At 39.1% G+C, this 13,086-nt stretch overlaps 1 protein-coding gene across 7 annotated transcripts in view; it reads left to right on the plus strand.

Annotated features, from left to right (window-relative positions):
* Positions 1-13,086, plus strand: part of PARD3B (par-3 family cell polarity regulator beta) — a 980,939-nt gene that overhangs the window by 817,803 nt on the left and 150,050 nt on the right. For all 7 annotated transcript variants that reach the window (XM_044381230.3, XM_026492130.4, XM_057304240.1 and 4 more), the window contains one exon: positions 6,662-6,964. In XM_044381230.3, coding sequence (XP_044237165.2) covers positions 6,662-6,964 — 303 coding nt within the window. The remainder of the gene's footprint in view (positions 1-6,661; positions 6,965-13,086) is intronic.

Raw genomic sequence — 13,086 nt, forward strand, 5'->3', positions numbered from 1 at the left:
GGTCTTTATTAAATATATATTTATTTTATTTTAATATATTAAATATATAGCTACTTGTAGCACTCAGATTAAATGTGAAATGAACTGAATTCTAGCATGTAGCTGCTATATGCTTTAACAATGTAGGTACAATACGACTACAAAAATGGAAGGATGACAGAGCATATGAATAGAGGAGTTTAACTCTTTATAATAATCATTTTGTTAGTGGTAGTATTTGGCATTGCTACTGTGAAGCTGTTGTCTATGTAATACAGAGTAGAGCAAGTTGTAATTGTAGGATATTTACTTCTAGCGTTCCCTGTGTCTTGAAGAGCAGGATTCTTAATGTGGAAGAAAGGAGCTATGTATTAATATAGAAATATAGATGCAGTTGCAATGGAGAGAGACCCCCTGGAGACTTTCTGGGGTATCCTGCAGAGGTCTCTTTCTTGACCTCCATGATAGTTACAGACATGTTTGGTTTATAACAGCTCTTGGACCCACAGATTTGTTTTGCATGAATTTCTATATCTTTGTTTCTTTTTATAATGAAAGGGTAAACAAACAAATGAAAAAGGTACAACAAAATTTTAAATATTAAATTCATCTTACATAAACCTTACAGAAATTTGCCAATAACTTTTACTAAATGTGTTCCTTTTGCGGGGGAAGCTGCAGATGGATGACTCAAACCATTCTGTTCTACCGCGTCAGACTTGCACCCCAGCATTAAGTAAATCATGCACTCCCATGCCCCTTAGCTTGTGTCCCTCCTTCCGACTGGAGAGCCTCATAGCATTTCTGCATCTCTTCCATCCTTCTGGAACAAGGTGGACAAGTTCCTTCAAAACCCAGTTCAAGTGGCACCACCTTCATGATTCTTCCTCAGTAGCTCTAGGTTGAATTGACTCTGACCCTTTGTACAGCTGGTATCTTTGTCTTCCCATTGAATTGCTGTTACGTGTTTCTATCCCCCTGATAGTGAGTCAGGGACTGAGAATTTTTCTTTTTTTATTTCTACTATACAATATAATATCAATATGAGTGAATAAATCAATCAGCCAGAATTAAAAGAAAGAAAACTCACATGACCCTCAAGGAGCTTATAGTCTAGTTCTGGAAGCAGAGTGTCTAGAAATAAATCAAAAATGTTTTTATGTAATTTGCAAAGTAATATAGATTAATGGAGAATTTACTGAATACATGGGTTGAAGACGAGAATTGTTGAGATCAATATGGAGCTGTAAAAGAGTTTAAAATGCATTTTAAATGAGTAAAGTTGAATCTTTATTCTAGAAAAAACTAGTCAAATATTTGATTAATGGAGAATGGGTACTCTAGGCAAAAGCAGTTGTTTTGAAAGGGACCAAGCAAATGTTCAATGAACAGTAATTTGAAGAAAATTGTCACAACTGAGTTGATAATGGAATCATGAAAAATCAGGTTTCCAAGACAAAGGCTGCCTGCTATTGCCTGTTTAATTTTTTTTAAAGTTTTGATTCACTGTAATAGTCAATATGTAGATGTAAGGGACTTTTTTATATTTTTGAAATTTTTAAAATTATCCTAAAAATATATGATCTAAAAATTTAAATAGTGTACCTCCAATTCCACTTTCCAGAGGTGATCACTGTTATGAATTCTTTTGTATCCTTCCGGACGTTTTCTATGCATATGCAAGAATATGTAATACATCATACAAATATCTATATCTATCTCGGCCCGTATGTGTATCTTATTTCCATTTAGTATGGGAATAGGATGACTGTATTTTATAGCTGTGCCACATGTCTTTCCAAGTCCCCTATTACTGTACAATTAGGGTGTTCCTCATTTTTTCACTATTTCAATATCATATAATATGGGTTTTTTTAATCATATCTGAGATTCTTTAGTTACAATAAAGACATTTAGTCCATTTTCATTTATTGTCATAAAAGATAAATGTAGTCATCTGATTTTATCTGTTTATTTTTTTAAAGATTTTATTTGTTTATTTAAAGATTTTATTTGTTTATTTGAGAGAGAGAGAGAGAGAGAGAGTGCAGGGAAAGGGGCAAAGGGAGAGGGAGAGAAAGAATCCCAAGCCAGACTCCCCTAGAAACACAGGGCTCAAGCTCACAACCCTGAGATTATGACCTGAGCCAAAATCCAGCTTAACTGACTGAGCCGCCCAGGCACCCCCTGTTTTCTATTTTCTATATAAAACTCTATTGGAGTTTTATTTCATACATTTCTCTTCCAAAAATTTGTTGTTTTAGTAGCTTTTTGGTAGTAATATTTAATATACTCTACCCTCTGTTTACTAATTTATCAACTTTCAACGGTCACTACCGATGCCTGCTCTAAAAAGTGAGGAAATGAATACAACTGAATGTTAACGCTTTCTTCTACACTTCCTGATTGGTTTCTGTTTTGCAGTAATGATTAATATTTTTATATTGTCAGAGTTTATCATATTTCTGTTTTTCCATAATTATTTGCTACAAATGTTTAACCTTTAACCTAAAGTTAAGGTACTGCTCACCTTCACACCTGTCATTCCACAGCCTTATCAAGTTGAATTCCTCATTTTGATTCAATTTTTGGTTGACTGCTTTTAATTGTTAAGTAGTTTTTCACAGTGGGTCAACGAGCTCTATGCCCTTGAAATGTTTGAGAATGTTCTTCTTTTGGCTTTATTTATGTTTGAGGCTAGCCTGAATTTGCCTGAATTTTTAGATGACTTGATTTTCCGCCTTCTTGAAACCATACTTATGCATACTATGTGCAATAACCCCTCATATTTTTCTCTTTTATTGTATTTAATTTTTCAAATGCTTGTTATGACCCACTAAATTAATTTCAAGTTATATAGTGTTTTAAAAAAATTTTTTTTAATCTCTGTTAGAGAACATGGAGGATGTAGAGATCTAAGGTCACCAGCAATTTCACTTCCATATGTTCTTTCAGAATATCTTCCTGCCACATCTGCTGGGTACACACCCTAGGGGCTTGTTTTCCATGGTCTTCCATTTTGGGAGCGCAGATCAAGCTGAAAGAGATCAGCTTGCTTAGTGAAGCCTCTTAGATTATTGGTTTTATTTTGATGAGTTTGTGTTTGTTTATCTCTGCTCTGCTAATTCTGCCTTTCAGCTACAGAATTGGTTGGCGCTTCTTCTCTCTTTTCTCCTTTTACTCCATGAGGTTTCTTCAGCATAGGAGGAAATATATCTCTTAGAGGAAATATCTCTCTTCTGGCTCCGCCTCTCCTCCAGTCTTAAATTGGAACCTCACAAGGATTTACCCCACAGTTACGAAGGATCCTAAACCTGCCTTCAAACTATCGTTTTCTAAATCGTTTATTTTCTGTACTCTTGATCTTTCTTTCAATGAAATGTATACCCTGCTAGAGACGTCGGCATGTATCAACTCTTGATGAACTCCCCCTTTTGGGCTGAGTCCAAATTTCATTGCATGGTGTAAGATTTATGGTTATTTTCTAATTCCATTGTAGGTGGAATTTTGTCTTCCCAATTCCTCAGTTGTTTGTACATTTAGAGTTTAAAGGAGGAAGTACAGTAACCATACTCTTACCCCATCATTTACTATAATCTCTTGTTAGAGATCCTTGATCTGACAGAGAGATGATATAAATGTTCTTCGGGGAAGATTATCCAGCAGCCTTTTAAGGTATAGATTAAGGTGGCACAAGGTGACATACCAAAAAATATTAGAATAGTCTAAGCCAGCACTGTCCAATAGACCTTTCTGTAATGATAGAATTAGTCTATATCTGCATTGTCTGATATAGTGACCACTAAATCACAAGCCACGTGTAGCTATTGAGCATTTGAAATGTCATTTGTGACACTGAGAAGCTGAATTTTACATTTTATTTAACTGTAATTAATTCTAATTTAAATGTATACAGCATCATGTGGCTAGTGGCCACCGTATTGGACAGTGCACCGCTGGGCAATATAAAACCTGAATACTAGAGTTTGTCTAAAGAAATGGAAATAAAAGAGGATATCCAAGAGTTATAATGGGAAAAAAGAAACCACAGTGCTTTTGTAAGGAAAGAGAGAGAAGAAATGTAAACAATTCAAAAACACTGTGCTGGGGAGAATGGGGAAGCTGGTGGTACCATCCAATAAAAAAGATATATTATCAAGAGCTATTTTGAAAAAATAGATACTTTAACAGGTTGAGTTCCCAGTGATAAGAAGACCTCGAAGTGGAAAGGCCTCTAAACAATTAGAATTCTCACACTGAATTGGGGCAGAAAGAGGTCAGAGCTACCAAAAACAAAACAAAAAAATCTATTTCCTTGACATTTCTCTCCGGAAAGAGTCTCTTTTGCCTCCATACACCCCTTTTCCGATTGCCTTGTCCTCCCCCACATGGAGAGACCCTGATATATAGCATAATAATGACGGTTCAGAGAAATTACTGTTTCACCTACTGAGTGATTAATATGAAATTAGTTACTGAAACACTCAGTGGTGCAGAGAGGATCAAGGAGAAATTTAGTTTTGTTTTAGAAAGAAAAAAATACAAGATAAAATACTGCTTTGCATACGTGGAGTACTTTTCATCTGAGAATCTTTACATACCCAGCAAGCCTAATTAATGAGAAAACCTCTAAGACAGAGATGTGATGAGATCGGGCGCGCAGCTACCGGTGTTCTGTTTCTGCGACTTTTAAAAAACCAGGCTCGGTGTTTTCTTCTTTCATTAATGCACAAGTGTAGCTTTATGCAGCAGCCACGAGATGTTCATCTTTCTGCTCAATGATTTCTCATGAAGGCATCGCACTGAGGAGGCATAGTAATGACACAGAATTCCACCCCCTGACTTTATTGATGTCCTATGCTCTCTTTGCAATGGAAATCCATCCCTATCATCGTAGTGCAGCGAGCGTTCTCTGATAATCCGGTCTGCACTGTCCCTGAAAGGACTGTTTTGTTGCAGAAGAGAGCAAGTTATCTTCTTTATAAAAAATTATTCAAAACAAACATCCATGAATCTAGGACTAACATGCACCGAAAGGGGACAGGCAGGCCTTCTTAACAGGTACCCTACCGTGTAATCTCCCTTTCATCTTCATTCAAAATCCCCTAGCTCCTCTTTACAAAAATATAAATTCTAATTGCTTATGTGTAGGGTACATGATTTGACTTAGTCAAAGAGATATGCAATAATGTATCCTGGCATTTATTTTCATCTGTTGTGACTTGGGGATAGATGCTGGATTTTTTATCCTATACCTTCTTCTTCATGCTTTTTTCCCCCCTCTTCCCTTCTCTCCACTAAAAAAAAAAAAAAAAAAAAAAAAAACAAAAAAAAAAAACCATTCTGCCAAAAGAGAAAATACCTTGAAAGATAAAGATGATGGCTTTTAAAGATTTTTACAAAGAGTTTGATGTTCTGTAAAATAAAGCTAGCTGCCCTGTGCAAAAACAGGTGTTTTTGCTTGAAGAGGAGAAGGTACTGAGAGAGTTCAGTGTTTTTTTCTTTTTAATTCATCCAAGCTTTCTATAAATGTGTCCAGGGATGTGCAGGTCTTTCACTTCCAGCCCACGGCCCTCTTGTATTCTCAGAGCCCAGGATTCAGGCTTGTCCCCACCCTCTCCTGAGTTCTTCCTCTCGCTGCCTGAGCCAGCATCACCTGGCTTCTCTCATGGTGCATACATAATGCACCCTGTTTGCCCAGTGATGTAAGGTTACCTTCTTTCCTCATTAGCACGGAACACCTCCTGACACCATCGCATCACCATTGTCCAATAAGATGCCACAGTGACCTTTCCATTTTAACACATAACTGAGAATTTAGGAGAGCTGATCTAACACTTTCCAGATTAAATGTCAAATTCTTAAAATTCAGATGGATTTGGAATCCATGTAGGTGTATTTTCCTGCTCCCATTCCCAGCAGTCTACACAGTACACTGATTAGCACTAGCATTTTGTAATATCACTTAAGGCTTGAGCGCCGTGGAGTTCTGCCAGTAATGTTTAATTCACTTATATGTGCCAATTCATCTCTGTCAGGAGCCTATTAATTTCTTCACTATTTTACTCTGTCCCTAGCCCCTATATAATGAGGCACAATGATCCCCATTTGTGTAACCAAAAAACTTAGAGTCTCTCATAAATTACCTCGGATCCCACTGCTTTCAGAGACCAGAAAGCCTCTGTATTTCTTTTTCATATTTAAATCAATTTTTGCAAGCTCTTTCATTTAAAAGAATACACTAGAACTCTAGGATACCAAATAGTGAAATCATAGCCAAAGAGTGTGATTCTGATGGGCTCTTTAACATGCATCTCTCCCAAGGAAGACTTCCGTATTATCACACCACAGATGTTCCCACGGGCACATCCGTTTGTAGGAAGGGAACATTAATGAAAGTCAGCCCCTGACTCTGCAGTCAGCACAGTCATCGGTGGGCAAGATGTCAAAATACCTACTCCATTGCTATGAGAGTCAAGACCCCATAACAAATAAAGGTCAGAGATATAAAATTAACACCACAGATATGCCGTTGGCATCTCTATATGGTGCGATCTTGGGTTAACGGGAGAGTAACAGCTAAGTGACTGACTAGGAGAAATCAACATAGATTCAGGACAGTCTGTCGTATTACCACATAAAATTCACATATGTCTCTGCTACTGTTCTGCATTTTTTTCAGGATTGGAGCAAAACATCAGGAGCTAAGGGAAAAGCAGGCAAGAGGTCTTATTGAATATGCTACTGGTGCAATTGGATCACTGCATGATATGGATGATGATGAAATGGACCCTAACTATGCCAGAGTGAACCACTTCCGGGAACCATGTGCATCAGCAAGTGTCTATAGGTCACCATCGCCACCTCGGGCTGGACCACTGGGTTACCATCGGGATGGCCGTCCACTGTCTCCGGAGAGAGACCACTTAGAGGGGCTCTATGCCAAGGTCAACAAACCATATCATCCACCGGTGCCAGCTGACAGGTAATATAACTTATTGAAAGACAAATATGGTTTTAATTCGGTAAGTTTCAAGTCATCTCTCCTGCTGAAGCCAATAAAAATATATCCTTTAATCTATTAAAGCTGAAAAGAGATAGTTCCCTTGGTAATAGCTAGGCTTTGACCGACCCATAAGGTGTCAGCCATCAAAAATAAAACAAAATGGCCAGTTATAAGGTGGCATGAATGAATGGTAGTCATTGAAGTCATGGTGCAACAGGGAGCAGTTTTTGAAAGGATATTGTGGCAGAGAACTAATGATGAAAACTTTGAAAGGGTATTGTCCTTTCTCCTCCGAGTCCTGCTGCGAAAGACTTATTGAAGATGTCATGACACTGGGAGCTAAGGAGTCAGAGAATGGTGGCTTCTACGTAGGTATAATGGAGCTGGAATTACAGAGGGCTGCACAGGTGCAGAGGACCTTGAAAAGCAAGGTTGGGATTTTGCACTCAAGGAAAATGTGATCCTGTATAGATGTTCATGGATGATCAGAAGTAGAAAAGGAGATAATCGTGGCAATAGGAGTTTGATGAAGTAGAGAAAGATAAGAGGTGACAAGGCCGAGGATCTTTAGGCTTAGCAGCTAAGGAAAGAGATAATAAGACCATCTGTCAGTACAATTGAAGTAGGTAGGGAACAAAATGATTTCATCCCCACCTCCTGCCACAAATAAAATGTCTCAGCTCTTGAAAGGCTGCTATAAGAGAGTTTTAGTCAATATACATTGTTAGGTGACCCCTGGAATTACGCACACAAGGAATGAGTTGACTGACCTTGGCTTAATCTGGCTGTAGCTTGAATTCTGGAGGGAGGAGTTGAGGGGGAAGGGTGGCAGACACAAAGAGCTCTCATTCTAGATGAAAAAAAGACTTGTTTTCCAGATTTCTTTTGGTCCTGACAACCACCCAGTTCCTATTAGTAACCAGCTTTTGTGCGATAGCATGATATATTGCGTATGTTTACCGTTTACATTTCCCCAGCTGGGTGATATTATGCACTTTCAATTAGGTTGGGGAGAGGAAGGGAAATCATGGCATTTTTATGCAGACTGTAAAGTGTAGCTTCACAAGACTGATTACCTTTCAGAGCCTTTCCAATAACCAAGTGGGAAGGAAGGAGCAATTTTTAATCCTTACTGTCAAGCTTCCAGGTTGATAGTATTAAAGAAAGATGGTCAAGTTTTTCTTTGGGATAAAATGAAAATATAAATTCCTATGACTGTGTGAGACGGCCCCAATAACTAAACTGTTAATTCAAACGACTGATTAAGAGTTGGCCTTTTCTTCTAAGCCTTCATTCAGCTAGGGTTGAATTTTTATCATGTAAATGATAATACCACTCATGAGTTTCTTCTGGCCCAGACCAAAGCCAATCTTATTTTCCCTAAATCAGACAGGTCTTCAGAGCAATCCCCTTTGCACGTGCCTGCTGCTAGAATCCCAGCACAGAGGGACTATTTCTATGAACCCCCAAAGCCAGTATTTCCCTGTAGTAATTCCATGGAAATAAACACAATGCATTCTATTAAAAAAAAAGTTCACTGGCCAAATGCATATGGAGAATTCTGGGTTATGCCCCACCGAGCAGGTTTTCTTACTAGAGTCTTCATATCTCCAGTATGCTAACATGCACTGTAAGCCTCTAAAAGGAGCATACAATAATCAGCCCTGTCACTTTCCAAATTTTTGTCACCTAACGCTTATTTTGTTTTTCCAGATCCTATGGTTATTCTTTGGAACATGAGGAGACTCTATCCTAAGCTAACTTTCACCCATGTAGATTTGCCCAGTAAAGAAATTTCTTCAGATAATGTTCACTGTAGCCAGTATAGAATGATATAAAAAAATGTTATTTACTCCCCAGCCCAGACAGATGTATATAAGTGATAGTCTTTCCTCTGTCTCTGACCCCACTGTATTAATAAGTGATCTAAAGCTCTGTCTTCAGTGGAGTTTTAGTCCCTTGTCATATATTTGGATAATAGGTCAAAGTATGACTGTATCAGAATTACCTTTATTCTGTTCTTCTCTTTCATTATATCTGAAGCTTGTTCTGCTCCTTCTTCTTTAACTCTTAAAATGAGCAGTTTTTGTCTCGGCACACAATAAGCGCTCCATCATCATCATTGTTGTTATTATTATTCCTGTCCTTTATCATGAAATTCTCAACTCTCCTGGTATGCCTGAACCCAGGTGAGTCTAGGAGGAGTGTTGCTGAGGGCATATCTCACACAGTGTCTATAAGCAGGAACTGTGAGTTCCAAACCTACCTTATGTACAATTAGAGGCATGTCATTCATTTTGTCATCTGTTTGGTCTTTCATTCAGCAAACACTTCTTTGGCACCTACGGTGTTCTAGCTACTGTAGTAAGTTCTAGGGAAGATACAAAGATCATTAAGAAGTGGCCCCAGTCCAAAGAAAGTTGTATTCTAGTTAGAAGGGGATCAACACATATGGAAACTGATCATTGCAATATAATGTAAACAGAAGAAAATGAAGCTTTTCTAACTCTGCTCGTCAGGAAGGATCTTCAAAAGGAAGCAGCATTTGGACTGGCTCGAGAAGGGTTAGAAAATAGTGACCAGATCTGGTAGAAAAATTGTTTTCCTTACAGAATAATTAGCATAGATAAGGATAAAGTGGGCTGAAACAGCATGCCATGTTAGGGAAGCTCTGAAGCATCCAGAACATAGAGTGTGGATGGGAAAGAAAAAACTAGGAATAGGAAATGTGTCTGGAAAGCAGGTTAGAGCCATATTATGAATGAAAAGGTTCTATCTTATGTTCACCTATATTGATTGGTAGTAGCTGTCTGGAAATCGGTGCTAGGAAGGGTTCTGAAGTTATAGTCAAATCATGGTGTCTACCCTGGGCTCCAGAGGATGAATGGAAGATGTTTGCAATTGCTATTTATTTATATAATGGCTAATCCCATGGGCACTGGGAGCCATCAAAGTGTCATAATTGGGGGGGGCGCCTGGGTGGCACAGCGGTTAAGCGTCTGCCTTCGGCTCAGGGCGTGATCCCGGCGTTATGGGATCGAGCCCCACGTCAGGCTCCTCCGCTATGAGCCTGCTTCTTCCTCTCCCACTCCCCCTGCTTGTGTTCCCTCTCTCGCTGGCTGTCTCTATCTCTGTCAAATAAATAAATAAAATCTTTAAAAAAAAAAAGTGTCATAATTGGGGAATGAGCTGATAGTTTTGTATTTGGGGAAAATAGCTCTGCCAGTTTGATGGCAGACAAAGAGGAAGATGGTTAGACTTAAGACAAATTAAGATATGATTATAGTATTGAAAGATGGGAAGGGCCTGGAATAAGAGTGGCATTGGATACAGGAAAAATTAGAAATAGCCAAAAAACTTTAATTTAAAACTAAGAGAAAGATGTTTCGCAGAGACCACAGAGGTGAGGCTTTCAAATACTTCAGGGAGGTCATTAGAAAGAGAACTAAAGGGGCGCCTGGGTGGCTCAGTCGTTAAGCGTCTGCCTTCAGCTCAGGGCGTGATCCCGGTGTTCTGGGATCGAGCCCCGCATCAGGCTCCTCCGCTGGGAGCCTGCTTCTTCCTCTCCCACTCCCCCTGCTTGTGTTCCCTCTCTCGTTGGCTGTCTCTCTCTGTCAAATAAATAAATAAAATCTTAAAAAAAAAAAAAAAAGAAAAGAAAGAGAACTAAAAAGAGGATTTAGGATATAGCCACTAAGAGGTCTTCAATTAATATAGAGAGAACAATTTCAGTAGCTAGATAGGAGTGGAGGGAAATTGTGATGTGAGAATTGATAAAGCGGTAAGAACTTAGCAAGCTTGGTGATAAAGAGAGCGTTGTTGTTACAGGATGGAAGAGGTTGCAACTTTGAAGTTCCTTACAGAATAGTACAGTTGACCCTTGAACAGTACAGGGGTGAGGAGCACTGACCCCACCTCCTCCATGCGTCGAAAATCTGCATGTAACTTTTGACTCCCTAAAAACTTAACTACTAATAGTCTACCGTTGACCAAGAAGCCTTACCAAAAACATAAACAATTAACACATATTTTGTATTTTATATGTATTATAAACTGTATTCTTACAATAAAGTAAGCTACAGAAAAAATGTTAGGACAATCATTAGGAAGAGAAAATACATTTATAGTGCTGTGCTGTATTTATCAAAAAAAAAAAATCTGTGTACAAGTGGCTCTGTGCAGCTCCAGCCAGTGTTGTTCAAGGGTCAACGGTGTTTCAGAGTTAACAAAAGAATTCAAAGACCATCCAGAATAACCTTTTCATATTATTACAGAAACTGAGGCCCAGAGAAGTTTGAGTCACTTGCCCAGCATCACATAGCATGGAGTAAGGACTTTATTCTAGATTCCTTTTATGTTATACAATCTTCTTTTCCTTACACTACACCATTATATAGACCCATACTCTCATTTCCTAGCTAAGGGAGCTAGTACCCAGATAGGTGGATTGGCATGCATTTGGCTCTAACAGCGGGTTAAATCTTGAACTTTGGAATGAGGCTGACTTGGGTTCAGTCTTCTTACAGATATTAGTGCATGACTTCCAGTAAGTTAACTTTTCTGAGATGCCATTTTTTCATCTTCATGCATATAATTTAACAAACATTTATTGAATCTACTGAGTGCCTGGACGTGAGTTCAGTGCAGAGTTCATCGGGGAACGAGGAGAAAGATGGGGACCTTTCTCTGGAGCTTACAGACCACTGGGGGGCTACAAAGATACAAACACATGATGAGAACACGGTGTGAAAAGTGCTCTATATGGGAAGCAGAGGGTGCCTGGGACAGCTGGAGCTTGGGGGGTGGGAGGCGCAGAGAATGGCATCAGGGTGAGAGAAAGCATGGTGTGTTAGAGGAACTACAAGAAGCTCAGTAAAATAGAAACCTGAGTGAGAGAGTAAATGGCAAGAGAGAAAAATAGGAGGGTCCAAGGACTGGGCAAAAAGCGGTTGATATACAGCTTTGGCCGGCCTTGATGGGGAGTTTGGACTTCATCCTGAGATGTGCGGCAGGAGTGGGGAAGGAAGGGCCCACTAATGGGACACAAAATCCTGGACTTGAGCCTACCTTTAAATGGCAATTTATCCTCACCTCCTTATTTGCTAAAGGAGGATTATCATTAACAGCCTTACATGTTATAATGGTTAAATACAACTTTGCATTTTGCATTTTTTGGTATTTCTTTTTTTAAAGATTTTATTTATTTATTTGACAGAGATAGAGACAGCCAGCGAGAGAGGGAACACAAGCAGGGGGAGTGGGAGAGGGAGAAGCAGGCTCATAGTGGAGGAGCCTGATGTGGGGCTCGATCCCAGAACACCGGGATCACGCGCTGAACCGAAGGCAGACGCTTAACTGCTGTGCCACCCAGGCGCCCCCATTTTTTGGTATTTCTATATAGAAGAAATCTCTATTTGTTCATGTATCACTATGTCACATGTGTGGCCCACAGTGGCTACTAACTTCTGCCTCTCACCTCCCAGCTTCTCAAGGCTTGGCCCTGAATCTTCAACCTTCCTGAGAAAAACCTGGCTTATAAAGGATTCCTCTGTAAATGATGGTGGCTAAAACCAATCCCTGTCACTATGACAGAATCATAGGCCTGGAGTCTCATGGTGCTGGTTCTTTGAGGATTTGAATATAGCAGGGGTTAAGTCCTGTCTCCAAATGCCTCACAGCTACTTAGGGTAGAATGTGCTCGTTTGTCACTGCAACACCAGCAACTAAAGGGCTCCCACGGCATAAGAACGTGAAGGCTTTGTGTTTGAGTGAGCTTGGAACAGTCACAACTAGGGGGAATAGAAGGTGTGTGTGGTACTTAACATGGCTGCAGTTTTGCATTCATTCACATGATTACTTGACATTCTTTACTAGAAGTTGCCAAGTATATTTGGTCACATACCCTAACCACGAAAATGCTTTTGGGTGTTAACTCCCCAAAATATGTGCCTTTGAGTCTAAGTGACATACACTTACTTACCTTACTAATGATATTATATGCAATATAGATCATATTGTAAAATATAGAAGTTAATAAAAGAATGAGACATTTTAAGCTGTGAATAATAGTTCTATTTTCTTTCTCCCCTTAAATGTGCACA

This window comes from Ursus arctos, unplaced genomic scaffold, assembly GCF_023065955.2.
Source record: "Ursus arctos isolate Adak ecotype North America unplaced genomic scaffold, UrsArc2.0 scaffold_1, whole genome shotgun sequence".
Classification (NCBI taxonomy): domain Eukaryota; kingdom Metazoa; phylum Chordata; class Mammalia; order Carnivora; family Ursidae; genus Ursus; species Ursus arctos.